The sequence below is a fragment of the Poecilia formosa genome, unplaced genomic scaffold, assembly GCF_000485575.1.
Source record: "Poecilia formosa unplaced genomic scaffold, Poecilia_formosa-5.1.2 Scaffold448, whole genome shotgun sequence".
NCBI classification, from domain to species: Eukaryota; Metazoa; Chordata; class Actinopteri; order Cyprinodontiformes; family Poeciliidae; genus Poecilia; species Poecilia formosa.
In genome coordinates this window covers 296,513-311,541 of record NW_006800387.1, presented here as the reverse complement: position 1 = coordinate 311,541, position 15,029 = coordinate 296,513, and the positions used below count along the sequence as shown (strand labels likewise).

The 15,029-nt window shown below is 39.0% G+C and overlaps 1 protein-coding gene across 2 annotated transcripts in view; it reads left to right on the top strand.

The window, feature by feature from the left end:
* Positions 1–6,836: 6,836 nt before the first annotated feature.
* fbxw4 (F-box and WD repeat domain containing 4) overlaps positions 6,837–15,029 on the top strand; it is a 35,673-nt gene continuing 27,480 nt past the window's right edge. For both annotated transcript variants that reach the window (XM_016663822.1, XM_007577631.2), the window contains exons 1-5: positions 6,837–7,132; positions 9,752–9,847; positions 10,118–10,303; positions 11,879–12,011; positions 13,528–13,613. In XM_016663822.1, coding sequence (XP_016519308.1) covers positions 6,843–7,132; positions 9,752–9,847; positions 10,118–10,303; positions 11,879–12,011; positions 13,528–13,613 — 791 coding nt within the window. In that variant the 5' untranslated portion in view covers positions 6,837–6,842. The remainder of the gene's footprint in view (positions 7,133–9,751; positions 9,848–10,117; positions 10,304–11,878; positions 12,012–13,527; positions 13,614–15,029) is intronic.

The window sequence follows — 15,029 nt, the reverse complement described above, 5'->3', positions numbered from 1 at the left end:
GAATGTCCTGAAGTGGCCTAGCTGAAGTTCAGACTTGAATGTGATTCAGCATCTGAACATGGCGGTGCATGGTCCTCTCCCATCCAACCTGATTGAGCTCGAGGAGAACTGCAAAAGCCAGAATGGGTGAAACTACCTAAACATAGGTGAGCTGAGCTTGTGACATCATGGCCAAAAAGACTGGAGGCTGCAACGTCTGCCAAAGGTGGATGAACAGATGATTGTACAAAGGCTGTGAATACTTGAGCAAATGTGATTTCTTGGTTTTCTAATTTTAATAAGATTGTAAAAAAAAAATTCTCAAAAGCTGTTTTCGACATGCATCACCTTCATGCATTTTTGTCGTTTCCATCATCTGCATCTGTTACTTTGGAAATAGAAAACTGGGTGCAGATGAATTTAGTTTGTGTTTTCTTGACTACACATTGAGTCATAAATATAAATTTAGGTTGAAGAACATACATATCTTTACCAAAAGCTTTTAATATTTGACGCTGAACATTTTAGAACGGCTTTCAACTTGACGTCACTAAATTCCTTAGCCAGGAACTTAGTCATGGAACAACCCAGGGACATGTAAGCTTGTCGTGACATGAAAACTGCTGGAAGACCATTGTCTCTGTCCAAAGTAGACTGAGTTTTACATCACAATGTACTGGAATAATAAAAGCAAGGCCCTGCTTCCAAGTTGGCGCATTCCTTCTTCTTGCTGAATGTGCACTTACAGCCGTAAATGGACTGAATGTATGTGGTGCCTGGACTGACCACTCACAGCGCTTCACAGTAGAGCCACATTCACCCATTCAGGCTCACGAACACGCACACACACCATTACACAGATTAGTGGGCAACTTGGGGATAAAGCCGCAGTATATAGCTTTTATAAAAATATGTTTTTTATGAATTTGTTGAAATCATTACTATATCGTGGCAGTATAATATAGACAATCTGTGAAAAAAAATTGAGCTCCTCTGGTTTCCCCCTATGGTTATTTGCACAAATGCAATACTCCATCAGAATCAACTACTCAGAGCCAGCAGGAGGGTCTTATGGCGCATCAATCACCCTGGTGTACACACTGCTCACATCCTCCACCTTTCTATCCTGATTCACCACGACGTAGCCTGCCACAAGAGCTCAGGAAAGTTAAAGTTTTCCTAGAATGGTACGATGTTTCTTCGCCACTTTCACATGAGCGAGACTGACAATGTCCAAGACGTTCCTCCTGGTTTATGATTGGTTGTTTTTGACCAGGAGCTGTGCATTTCTTCAGATAGCAATAGTAGCACTGGGAGGAGGTAGAGGAGCTTGATTTTTTTTTATGAATTATCTGTCTCATACTGTACTTTCATCACACGGCGACAGTTTTAGCAAACACGTACAAAGCATACTTTTGTAAAAAATTACGTGCAGCGGCTGTATTAACATGTGACAAGAGGAAGCTGGAATCAAACATGCAACCTTCAGATTTCAAGGCTACAATTAAAGCCTCAGACGCTTCAGAGCAGATGTGGCGAACCAGTTCAGCATTAAGAGCCAAATTAAGCTCATCATCACCATAAAGAACCACACAGCAATTTCAAACATTAGCTTTATACCACATTGCTTAGTGGAAATGTTTTTAGTCCCTAAAGCTTTAGTGGGACACCTGGCCTTATTTTTTTTTTCACAAGTGTCTTTAGATTTGGTTTGTACTCTGTTATAGCTATTCAAAGCAACTCTTTCACAGTAAAAATGATTAGACTTGTTTAAGTGTAGTAAAAAGTCATTCACAGACACACAGAAAACTTTTGAGCTCTGTGGAAAGTGTCTCATGCAGGACATTTTTGAAACAATTTACTCGGATGGCTCAGTTTTGTATCTATTTGAGGGCATTGTGGCGATCTCTACCGCTTGCATATTTTACACTTCAAACATTATCTTGATGTAACACCCCAAGATCATCACTGGGCCCCTCTTAGCCCTCTTTAAAAACTTCCTGGATTCACCTCTGCTCTATAGTCTTAAGGAGGTTTTTAATATAAACATTGACATTCAAGCATTAATACATGTAAATATGTTTGATCAAGACCGCTTGCTGGAGATTGAACCCCAGTGTCTCACCTGACAGGTGGAGGAAATCCTCATATTTATCCCAGAACTAATAAATTTTCACTTATCCCGCTTTCTATAACGGGGTGCATGTCGCTACCTACAGCCCCAAAGTATTTATGCTCACTTCACTGCTTTGTTTTATTTATTTATTGCTGGATTGTTCTGTTGCCCTAGCCTTAGTTACATGTCTTTTCATTTATTATTAAAGCTTCTTACAGGATTCACCTGGTGATGTTTTGTCTGCATGGATCCATCTCACCCTCACAACATGACAAATTTCAGATATAATATGTAATCTGAAATCTACAGTGCAACACAGGAATGCTGAAGTTGCATTGCCGATCCCTTTGAGAGGCAAATTTAAGTCAAGGAGCTGAACATAGTTAAATATCTTCTGTGTTTGATTTTAATTTTTTTTATTTTTTTACAGGTGAAAAAAGTTGATTTGAGTTGAACGTTTTTGCTCATTTAATCTTACAATTTTGCTGTGTTTTTTGTGTTTGTTTTTAAGTGTATTTATAACAATACAACTTTACTTTCTAGGGAAGAGTGAAGTAAACCTGTCAACTATCACAGGCCTTCCCAGCTAAAAGCTCTAAATCAAACAGTCTTGACAACACTTGACATTAATCCACTTAAGTCCTTCCACATTGGATTAACTAGGGGATTTTCCACTGAGACCAGATCCATGTCAGTGTTTTGGGAATTTAACGACTGCCGACATGTAAGGGAAAATACAGAAACAATAACCAGGTTGATAGAGTCTGAAATAAAAGGCAGAGTTTTGGATGAAGCGCACGTTTAAAGGCGTGGGTTCGGAAACCAGATTTGCAGACAGCTTGAGAGTAAAATCAGGTGGCCCTAAATAGGGCCACTGTAGCCATAACGGCCCCCACAGTGTCAGTAAGTGTAAGTAAAGTCAGCCTCAGAGAAGAACTGAGTTGTGGGAAAAATCACACCTTCTGTGTCGCCAATGCTGCCATGCAAATGTGGAGCAATTCTGGTGCTGAAAACTGGGTGTAAACTAGCTTTCATCCATTTTATTGATCCCCAACCGTCGTACTTAACCCCAAATAAACAAACAGAGCTACCTTCTTCATTTGCGTACGGAGCAATTTAACCCCCCACCTTCGACCTCCCCTGCGGAGGCTGCAGAATAGCAGCGGTGACCAGAGAACGCGACCCTGGCTCCCTAAACCGGCCCTGAATGCCTCACACTGACACAGAAGCCGCCCTCATCAAAAAAGCACTTCTTCCAGCTTTCGGCAACTCGTGGTTCACTGTGAAGCACTCAGAAACGTGAGGGTGTGAACGGGGAACCATTGTTTGGTCCTTATTAAAGACTTAGGATTCTCTGATTGTGATATTTCTGGTCATTTATTCTTTGCTGTTTTCTGTTCAACGTGTTTTTATTGGTTTTCAGCATGAAAGAGGAGCAAGAAATCCAAACGAACGCTGCTCAGCTCACATTTCTGTGGCAAATATGACAACAGAAAACCCCATCAGCTCAGAGGCCATCAGTTATTTGCCCTTTGTGATTTCAGTTTGCGATATAAAGGGGAATTATAAATATAATTTATTATTAATATTATTATTATTTATGTTGAAAGAAATTAAATTAGTTCTGATGAATACAAATGAAAGGAAATGTTTTCAACTAAGTTTTAAAATCAGTTTCATTTCTATTTTAACTTAGCACATTAAATGTGTTTTTACCTGTGCAAAATGATGAATGAATCATAACCTGTATCTTCACTGCATCAAGGCAAAACAACTTTGTAGTCATAAATAAACCATTAATGGATGATATTAAATTCACTTAGTTTATTTTTTTTAAAAATGAGAAACAAAGTTTTTATAAATACTAAATTCAACATTTATATGTGTGATTTACGACTACATAAAAAGGGGGGAGGTCAGAGAAAGTTTAAAATACAGCTACAAAAGTAAAAACATAGCTTTTTATATCTTTAATCAAATTCATTTAAAACATTGTGACAATCAGTCATTACTCCAAAGCTGGTCCTTCCTGTAGAAAGTGCTTCCAATTTTGATCAGTATTGATTCTCATCTGGGTTTATTTTAATTCTCCCGGTATGGAGCCTTTGAACAGAAACGGATTTGACACGATTGCCAAAGTTTAAAATGAGAATCCAAGATGACACCAGGAACCAAAAATGACTGAAGACATGTGGGTTTCATTTAATGTACAACATGGATGAAGACGCAAACATCAGCGCTAATTGGTGCTAACTAGACTGTCATGGAAGTGAAGAGTTTCCAAACTGTAATGACTGAGATGTTTAATTTGAAAAAAATCCTGCCTTACAGCAAATATTAACCATGTGTATCTTTGCTTTTAATTAGATGATCAACTGAATGTCGGAATAAACAATTTAACGCACTATTTCAAATAAAATTTACTTTTAATTCTGAGAGTGCCGTTTTTTTTTTTTCCTTTGGTCTTTCCTACCTTCATTTTGTCTCTAATCCAGAAAAAAACACACACCACAAAAATGTACTTCTCTGTTGTTTTAACATGCGACAAGAAAGCAATTGCTTTACAAAGAAATACGCCTCTGAGGATAAATCACGTACACTGGTTACAGGTCAGAAAAGACGGACGGATCAGCTATCAGAAATGACAAGAAGAGCTCATTAAATCGAAGAAACAATTCAGCAGAGTTAACAAAAGCCAGCGGTCAAAGCGGGGCTGGATAATTGAAATGCAAACAGCTGATCAAAGCCAAGCTTCTCTGCCACAATTTCATTGTTTATGTACAAGCCTTATGTGGGACCTGTTGACTTTTCCAATTGGAGCTGTAAACTTTTGTTTGTCCATGCATTTCCAAGACTGACTGTCAGTCTGATCCAAACAATTACCAGCTAAATGTGTTTGCCAGTTCAAGCAAGGACCCCCGCCCCACCCACTCCCTTTCTGCTGCCCTAAAAAGATCAAAAGGACACCCCCCAACACACACACACACACACACACACACACACACACACACACCCACGCATGCACGCACACAGGCCCCATTTCAACACCCCCTCTACCGCCACCACCACCCCTCACTCTTCATATCCCTCCTCCTCCCAACCTCTTCATTTCTTTTAGTCATAACAGTTCAACTGGAAAGCCAGCCATAAGTGATTTTCTTCGACGGCCCAGCGTTTGGAACATGCACCGGGCTTCGAACCAGGGGAGATATCTTTTATTTGAAGCGAGAGAGAATGGAAGAAAGACAATCTGCATATTCTAACCATGAAAAGTCATGCTCAGCCGATCAAAGAGCTGCAGCGACGCTGCTTGTAGCTGAAGGCTCGAGGACCCTCGTGATGTGAATGAGCACAAATTGCTGCTACTGATGCTAAACGGTTAAGAGCCTAGCAAAATGTCATAAGGTCAATCAACTTTTGGTAGTCATTTGACCGTGACACAACCTTGGAAGTTTTAGTGGATAAACAGGCTGTGTGACCCAGTGTTTGACACATGGAGGAAACACTCAGGGAGGATTCTCTGGGTGTTTGCAATCTAAATAATACAATAACTTTAACAGCTTAATAGATTTCTGAATTCATTTACGAGTAAGAGAAAAAAAAATCTACAAATTAATAAGGCTTTTCTACAACTGCATTTTAACACTTTTGTGCATGAATTATGATCCTTTATGTCAGGATTTGTTTTTTCATTTTTTAAACTTTCTTAAGACATAAAAAAGGAGGGAAAACAAATTTTGTAAAAAAAAAAAAAAAAAAGAAAACAAAAGAAAAGCTATAGGTAATCAGTTGTATTTTTCTCCAAATACAAAGTTGTTGTTTGGAAAATACATCAGTAGTATTAGTCTTTAGGGGTTACTTATAAACCTATATAAAAAAATATTGTAAGAAAAAAAATGTAGTGATTTGAAGTCATAGTAATTTGAAGTCGCAATATATATATATAAATGTATATCCCAGAACAACCTGGCATAGGAACTGATCTTAAAAAAAGAATGAGCAGAACAAAATGAATTTCTATGCAAAAGAAAAAAAAATCTTAATGTTAAATATCTGCAAAAGCATAAATCTGCTACTACAATATTTCATGAGCAGCATCATATTATTAAAATAAACTGAGCTGTATCCATTTGGACTGTGTGGTAAGTTGGGTCTTGAAGCATGATCTGTGTTTGGACTTTTAGTTTCATTTGGGTTTATAGTTTTGAACATTTGTTTATTATTTAATGTGGTTTTAGTTTATTCCTATGTGTTAGGTCTCTGAGTTTCCTAACATTAGCGTCCCTTTCCTGTTTGTCAGCTGTAGGTTTTCCCTTTAAAGCTCTATGTTCTCCCTTCCTCAGCTCTTACCTGTGTTGTTTTGTCTCCCCCATTTTTACCTGGCACTCTGCTTCCCTTCCCACCTGTTTTTCATCTCTACAGCGAATGGATGATCCAGGTGAGACTGGGAATTGTCTACCTGATTGAATTTGCGCCAATGGGCTTAATTTCAAAAAACTCTCCTTCCTGACTTTACTAAATCTGTATTTAAAAGCTAAATACCAAACATCGCTGACACGACACATAGCAACGACACATCTACACATATGACTTCTACTTATTTTTGACACAAATGGAACCCCATAGAACCTTCACTAGACACCGCTGCTCAGGGCTCAGTGTAATCTTGGACCGGTGTTCATGTTGAAAGGCTTTATCTTCATGGATCCCAGTTTGTACGGCTCTCTGAAGGTGAGCGAAACTAACCATGTGCGTCATGACGTCACGCCGCCGCTATAGCTACATCTTCCTGTTTACCCGGACGTTCTGCTGTGTGGATCATGGCCGGTGTTTTGCTCGGTGTCTCGCTGCAATGCTGTTCACCCAGCTCCCCGAGGACGTGCTCTACCACATCTTGTTTCATTTGGACCGCACATCTCTTTGTCGTCTTTCTCAAGTTTGTAAAAGCATGAATCGCTTTGTAAACCGGGACGCTGTGTGGAGGAGGATTGCAAAAGGCTGTTTAAACAGCGGGATAATCTGGAACGGGACGGACATGTAAGGAGACAGCTGAGAAAAACAGCTGCTTTTATTTTCTTTCGGTTGCCGGGGTTACATTCACTGCCGCGCAGTCATTCTTGTTCTTCGTAGACACAGCTTTAACTGGACCAGTGAGGCTATTCCTCCGTTCTGTACAGAACCGCGAGAGTACAGAAACAACACGGGTGAAGCTAATGAGAAGTAACTGCAGACATAGGACACATGTCAGCTGTCAACACGACACGTGGGGCTTCTTGTCTGCAGATGCTGACAACAGAAGTAGAACCTTACAATACACACACACACACAATTCAAGTGTGTGAATCTACCAACATGTGATGCTAGGACCCCTGATCAATATTTTGGAGACTCTCGGTGACCCTTGTTTGATCTTTTTTTATTATTATTATTATTATTTTTATCACAGCTTTGTCATTCAGTTGCAGAGAAGACTTCTTTAATTGTAAAACCCCCAGAGAAATGAAATGGGTTTAATTTTCTGGTTAAGTTGAGGGAAACGGGCCATAACCCTAACTTTCACGGTCCACTAAGCACTACTACCACGTCCCACCAAATCAACGGGCCAATTCTGCCATCCATTCCCCAGTTTTCATTCCCTCCTCTATCCAGCTCTCCTCTGTAAACAAGCAGTAAATAGTAAATATCAGTCCCATCAACTTAAACGATGCCATAATTGTCTTTATCAATTATGCAGATGAATTATCATAAAATGCTGAATAACTTTGAATTCAATTGTGTACTACTGTTATTATTGCTATCATGTTCTATTACACTCTTTCCTTTTTATTTTGGTTCTTGTTTGGGGCAATTAAATAAATTTAAAAATTATATTCCTTGATCAAACTAAAAGTAACTAAGTGACCTCTTGCTTGCGGATAATATTCAGATTCCATGTTTCCTTACAGCAGACTAGGATATAGAAAATGACTTTGATTGCACAATATATCAGTACTAACATCGGTATCGGCCGATATTAGTCATATGTAAACCATATTGTATCGGTCAAATAAGTAAAACTAGATTGATACCAACAACCAGTATTTATTTTCATTTGTTACTATCTGTTTCTTTTAAAATTTTAAAGATGTTGAAAAGGTAGAGAAATATTTATATCATTTATATAATATCGAGAAATATTGGTTATCGACCACAGCAGCATTATTAATATCAGATGTTGATATCAACCCCAATTTCAAATATCGGTACGTTCCTAAAGATGACTTTCATCAGTTATCAATGTGGGTATAAAAAAAATCCTGCTGGTGGTTATAAATTGATGCTTGATCTGTATAAAACATCCCACCACTGTAGTTCTGTATGAAACATACATACATTAAAAAAAAAAAGGCCAGCAGTCAAAAAGGCCACTTTCAGCAATAGATGGCTCTAGGTTACTCTGTTGTAGTGCGTTTGAGGAGACCCATGACAGGTTCTTTGTGTCCCCGCCTATGCTAAAAGTGTCCCACTCAAACACACCAATAGAGTTCTGACCCATTTGTGCCTTTCTGAAACATTTAGCACTCAACTGGACGGTGGTTTTTAAATTATTTTGGACTGACATCATACTCTTTCCCAGGTGATGAGCAGCAATAATTCTTGAAGGCCGTTACTGATATCTTTCCCCTCTGTCATTGTTTAGGCACAAAGATGTTTTTCCAAACTCATGAGGCAGTGAGGCATTTTGTATTGCATTGTAAGAGAATTCATACTTTTGACACATCAGTGTCAAAACCTTCTAGTAAGATTTTGTTTGATCAATACAGAGCGCAAAGGAAAATGAAACATAGTTTTAAAACATTATACAAATAAAACTGCAAAAAACATTTCATCCGGTCAATATTTTGTGGATTCTTTTGCTGTCTCGTCCAGTTCAGAATATCTAGAAACGCAGGAGCGTCGGAACCAGAGACCTTAAAAGGCTCAGCAGCTTGATAAAGAAGGTTCTGGTTCTGTTCTGGGGACGACTGTGGAACCTGTAGAGATGATGATGCAAAGAAGGATTCTTCTTAAAATCAAGAAAGTTATGAACAAACCTGACTACTATTCATTCTCTTTCCATGTGCAGATGATGGATTGAGCAGAGCTCTGTGAGATGTTTAAAGCTTGAAAAGATTTTTATTTTTCTAAAACCTAAACCAGCTTTAAGCTTCTCCACAAGGTTTTTCCTGACCTGTCGGCTGTGGCCTACATGATGCTGCTTGCTTTCTAATGTTTTCTAAGGAACGTCTGAGGCCAGAAACAGCATAGGTGCAGTTAGACTCTGATTCTATTATACACAGATTCATCGCTAGGTAATTTCAGAGAGCATTTTGTACTGATGAATATTATTTAGGGTTGTAAGAGTAAAAGGGGTTGAATACAAATGCATGCCACACATTTCCAATTTTTATTTGTAAAAAAAATATATGCATTGTAAAATAAAACAAAGCAAAACACAGTTTAAAGTTGGATCCAATGTGACAATATGTGAAAACGTAATATGGCGATGAATGCTTTTGCAGTAAGCTGTATATTTTACAAATACAAAAACATAACCATGCAATACAACCATTTGGCGCTACATCTTTCAACCTTTTAGAAAAATGAATTGATGTTCAGTTGTTTCGGTCTTTGCAGATATCCTAACATCCCTCTGAAGGAACGAGTGAAAACAGCTCAGAACTGGTATCATGGATTTTGTAAAAATTGGACTCTTCTCAAATGGAAGACAAAGTACGTCAATCATTTGCTTTTACTCGGCAAAGCTTGCTATATTTTTCTTCGCAACACAAAGACACTTAGTTTCATTGTATTTCCCTGTAATGTACCTGATGGGAGAGTAATTGTATTTTTCCACATATAAAATCTTGTAGAATCCTCCCTTTTGCAGGTGCTTCCTGTGAATAGCTTCCTCTCTGGAAAAAAAAAGCTAGCTAAAAGTATTTTTCTCCTTTTATTTTCCACATAAATTATTCTTTTTACCTTTTCCTATCTTGCTATTAGACTGTTGCCATGGTTGCAGTTGGACGGCGATGTGCTGTACTTGTCTCAGGCTGCTAAAATCGGAGCCTACTCTCTGAACCATGACTCCAGGAGGCTCCAGCGAATACCACTGGAAAATTATTCGGGGCACAAGGGCGATGTCTGTCGCTTTGTCCTCACAGACTCTCACCTGATCAGTGCAGGAAGGTAATTCTTTCTCTACATGGCCTCTTTAAAGTCATGTTTTGTTGTTTTTTTTTTTTTGACAAAGTCCTCTTGACATGGTCATTATGTAACTGGTTTTATCTGAACTACTACATATTATTCTTAGACGTTTTCTTCTGTAATGTTGGCTTTACAGTTTCCCAGCTGGACAGCACCATGGCTTATGGGTTGTGTGTAAGAGAGGCCATCCATGACAAACCTTTTTAAATTTATCATACAACTATTGTGCAACGTAAGCTGAATAGTTCATTTTAGAGAGCACGTATCAATATGTGGCTGCATTTAGTAACTTAAATATTAGTTTGTTGTGAGTAATATAAACTACTTATTGGTTTATAATATAAACCAATAAGTAGTTTTGATTGAGTAGTTAACTGTTTTCCATAATTTTTTGTATTTTGTTGCGTACAAAAAGCAATGCCCAGAAATGATGTTTTTTTTTTTTTGAAGTTCTAAACATTCGGCGTCTGCCTTGGTCTCAGAAGGTCTGGTATTGGTCTTGTAATCATTAACCAACATACACCTTCACAAGTTTCAATTTGTTGTGATCCTTCTCCTTCAAATATTTGAATACATATTCTTTAGTGAAAGAGAAACTGCATACTTTGTATAGCCACCAATAAGCTCTTGGCGTCCTTCTGCCAAGATATACAGCCATTAATGGTTTAAACTTTAAACCACTGGTGTTCTGGATGTTATTTTAAGCATAGTCAAACACATGTTAAAATGTTATAATCTTCAAACTTCTAAATGGTCACAGCAGCAGGTTAGACTATCTCATGCTCTATTGTCTTCTTCTGACCCACTGCACTTGCCTCACTGTCAGAGCAACCTGTTGATGGTTCATATTAGGCAGATGATCTTCTGTCATAAGTGCAGTGTGAAACTGAACCAAACCAAATGAAGGTGAGACATTTGTTGTATTACACAGAATTCCCCTGGATTATCCTTATGCAGAAGAACTCTTAGGGGATTTTTGTTTTTTTTTTGCTTGTTTTTTATGGCAAAACAAATGCTGTAAAATATGTTTTAAAGGTTTATTTACAAATGATTACTTGAATCGTAAAGCTAAAATAAGTTTTGATATTTACTGCACTTGTCTACACTGACAAGTGAGCGTGTTCCAACAAGTGAGAAAGCTTTTGTCACAGTAAACACAAAGTATTTGTGGTGAAATTCTTTAATGTGTAAAAAAATAAAAATAAAAAAAAAAAAAGATTTCTGACTGCAGCTATTTGCAGTACTACAGGCTTAAACCATTTGGATCAGATTCAGTCCAGATTCAGTCCTGGAAAACTGGTATCTTGCAACCTTATGCATCCCTTCGTTAGCACATCTGAATCAAACGGATGGCTCATTTCCAGGCCTCTGCAGAGCTTGATGACTGGTGATGAAGAAATTCAGCCATTTGATAAAGATGTGTTGGAGCAGGGATGCATTTAAAACTGCAGGATGGTGGCTCTTGCAGACTTGACTTGGCCATCCCAGTTTTAATTTTAGACCCATCTATTATAAGCAGTGAAATGCCTAAAGAGCTATTTTGTCTTGTTTTGTCAGTGACGGACGGATCTTGGTCCACAGCAGAAGACGTAACTTGTCACTGGGGCTTATGGGTCATAGCCAGGAAGTGAACTGCCTGGACTCTAAAAACGGACTCATCATCAGTGGATCAAGAGACCGAACAGCTCGAGTAAGAACGTCTATCAATTAGTTGTTGATAATGATAAATTAAATACTGACTTATTGTCTCCTAAGTAAAGAATTTTGATAAATTTCAGTTTTTTTTATTTATTTATCTCTTTTTAAGCTCTGGTATAACACAGAGTAAGGATAATATTTTTTGTTACATCTTTTAAATCTGTAAACCACAAATTCTGCGTTTCCTTCTTTCTACCATCTTATTTAAGTTAGAGTTTCCATGGCGGAACGCAAAGACGCAGCAGCTCGGAGTTCCTCTCATTGTCACTGATTTTTAAGGCTCTATTTTTTTATTAATATGGCTAGGATCATGTACAACCGATCAGATCTTTTCCAAAATGGATTACGGAGCGAATGGTGCGTAATCGAGGATTTTATACAGATGCACAACATACCGCCGGACATAGCCCACACACAGGGCTTCTCATGGACATTCATGCGCCCGAGGCTCTCTGAAGAGAGGCATCAGAGAGGCCAAGACGAACTACACCTGACCTGAGTCTCCCCTATAACACCTGCTGCTGGATCATGGTCTTCCTGATCCAGAGGGTGAGAGTAGGATCCCACCTGTCCTCAGCACTGAGCACCAGGACCGGCTGTCCACAAGACTGTGTGCTAAAGCCCCTCTACATTGTAGCCCCACCCACCCAAACAATACCATCATAAAGTTTGCCCTACGGTGGTGGGGCTCATCTCTAGAGGAGATGAGGCCACATACAGAGTTCAAGTGGGACGACTGTCTATCTGGTTCACCACCAACAACCTCCGCTTGAACATCTCCAAGTCCAAGGAACTGATTGTTGACTTTAGGAGAAGTAAACCAGACATTCAACCCAGCATTATAAATGGGGAGAGGGTGGAGATGGTGCTAAATTTCAAGTTTGCTTGAGAGAAGACCTGACCTGGAACGCTAACTCCACTTCAGTCCTGAAGGAGGCACAACAGAGACTGTCCTTCCTGAGGATTCTCAGGAGGAACAATCTAAGACCTGAGCTCTTGGTGGCCCTCTGTTGCTGCCCTGTGGAGTCGGTGTTGAGGATCTCGCTGTGGTTCTGAAGCTGCACAGCGGCAGAGAGGAAGCAGCTCCAGAGATTCTGCCCAGATATTGATTGGCTGCCCTCTTCCATTTCTTCCATTTCTGGAGGATATCTACAGGACCTGCTGCCTCCGGAGAGCCAGTAGCATCATCAAGGACCGCTCACAGCCCGGCCACCACCAGTTCAAACTCCTGCCCTCAGGGAGGTGTTTCAGGGCAATAAAGTCAAGGACAAAAGGACTACAAAACAGTTTATACCCAAGAGCTCTTGTTGCCATGAACACAACTAATCCATCTAAAACTTGATATTTATTTACTTATTTTAACATCCCAGGTGTTCTGTGTTTTGAGAGTTGCATTTTTTTTTACATTTCGTTGTGCTTTATATGTGCACAATGGCATTGAAATTAATTCTGATTCTGACCTAAGCATGCGTTAAAAATATTGTTACTGGTGACATTTGTTTCTCTAGATGTGGACTTTGACCTCCAGCTCCCCCTTAGGAACGATTCCCATGTTTGACAGAGTTTGGTCTGTTGCGATTAGTCCCACTCAGAGGTAAGTACTTTCTTAAGATAATTTGCTGAGCTTAGTTTAGAACGTTTTAGAAGCACATAACCTTATGCCTTATAGATCATTTACTAAAGACTAAATTACACGTCCTATAGATGTACCCTAGGTGCTTTACCCTTTTACAACTTTTATGAATCAAATATAAGCAACATAATTTGGCTTTTTTACAAAAAAATAAAAAATAAACCCTTTGCAGTGGAAGTAAAAAATTGATTTCTACAAAATAATGCCAAGTAATATTTACCATACAATAGATAACTGCATAAATATTCACTTCCTTTAAAGTGACTAGCCTAATTCAGCAGAGGTCCAGCCAAGTGGTGGTGGAGATCTCTTGAGCATAGTGAGGGATTGTAGTTTAAAGTGAGGCTGTCATTTTGTGTCACTGACCCTCCTGACCACTACCAACACAAGGCCTAAGGACATGACAGAGGTGGATGGACTGGGAACCAAAGTGGCAACCCTCTGCAGGGCAAACACCTACATCACCATCATCACCCTAAATGTGTAAAAAACAACAACATATTTTTCATAAAAGTTATATTCTGCAGCCTTAAAGGAAGTCAGTTCCTTCATACACACTTTCTCATGTTTTGAGTCACCTCACCCCGGCATTTTGTTTTCTTTGATGATCCAATCTTGTGGATTAGTTGACATTAAACAGTGAGTGGATGATCCGCTCGATAATGTAAGGCATAACAACCCATCTGCTGGTCACCCATGTCATCCCACGTCTAATTCCATCCCATGTTCTGTTGTTACACTTGATATCATCTCAAGGTCTAATAAGAATCATTGTTGTGGCATTAAAATGCCAAGGCTGGTACAGAACTGCCACCCCCGTTGAAGTTCGCTGATGCATTGGAAAGTAAACCGAGCCGATCAGTGGCCTTGGTCCATGGCTTTTTTTGTCCACGTTTAGATTACTTGGTGAGAAGTGGGGATCTGCAGGGTACAACAGTAGATTGTTCACCTCTGGTTTTCCCCTCTTTCTTTTTCTTAGTGTTAGTTTTCCTCTAGCGACAGGCGCCGCTATGATGGGTCTCTAGTGCGATAGGTTGAATCTCACAGCGTCATTCCTGGTTCGGCCCATTGCTGCAATACGTCACAGCATCCGTCATATTGAATGTGGAGTATCTGTCAGTAAGCAAATACTGGCAGAAATAAATGGACAGAACATTGTAAAGCGTTGTTGTACACAGTACTTTAAGTCAGTGCCTGTCAGTGACACATTCTGTCACACTAATATATTTGGGAATTAAAGAAAGCACTGAAGACAACGTTTTTAATTTTTTGATATGATTATTTAATTGTTTAAAGAGCACAATGTTTATATTTGTCAGCTGATTCTGATCAGTCATTTTTATATTGACATTGATGAAGACACACACACACGCACAC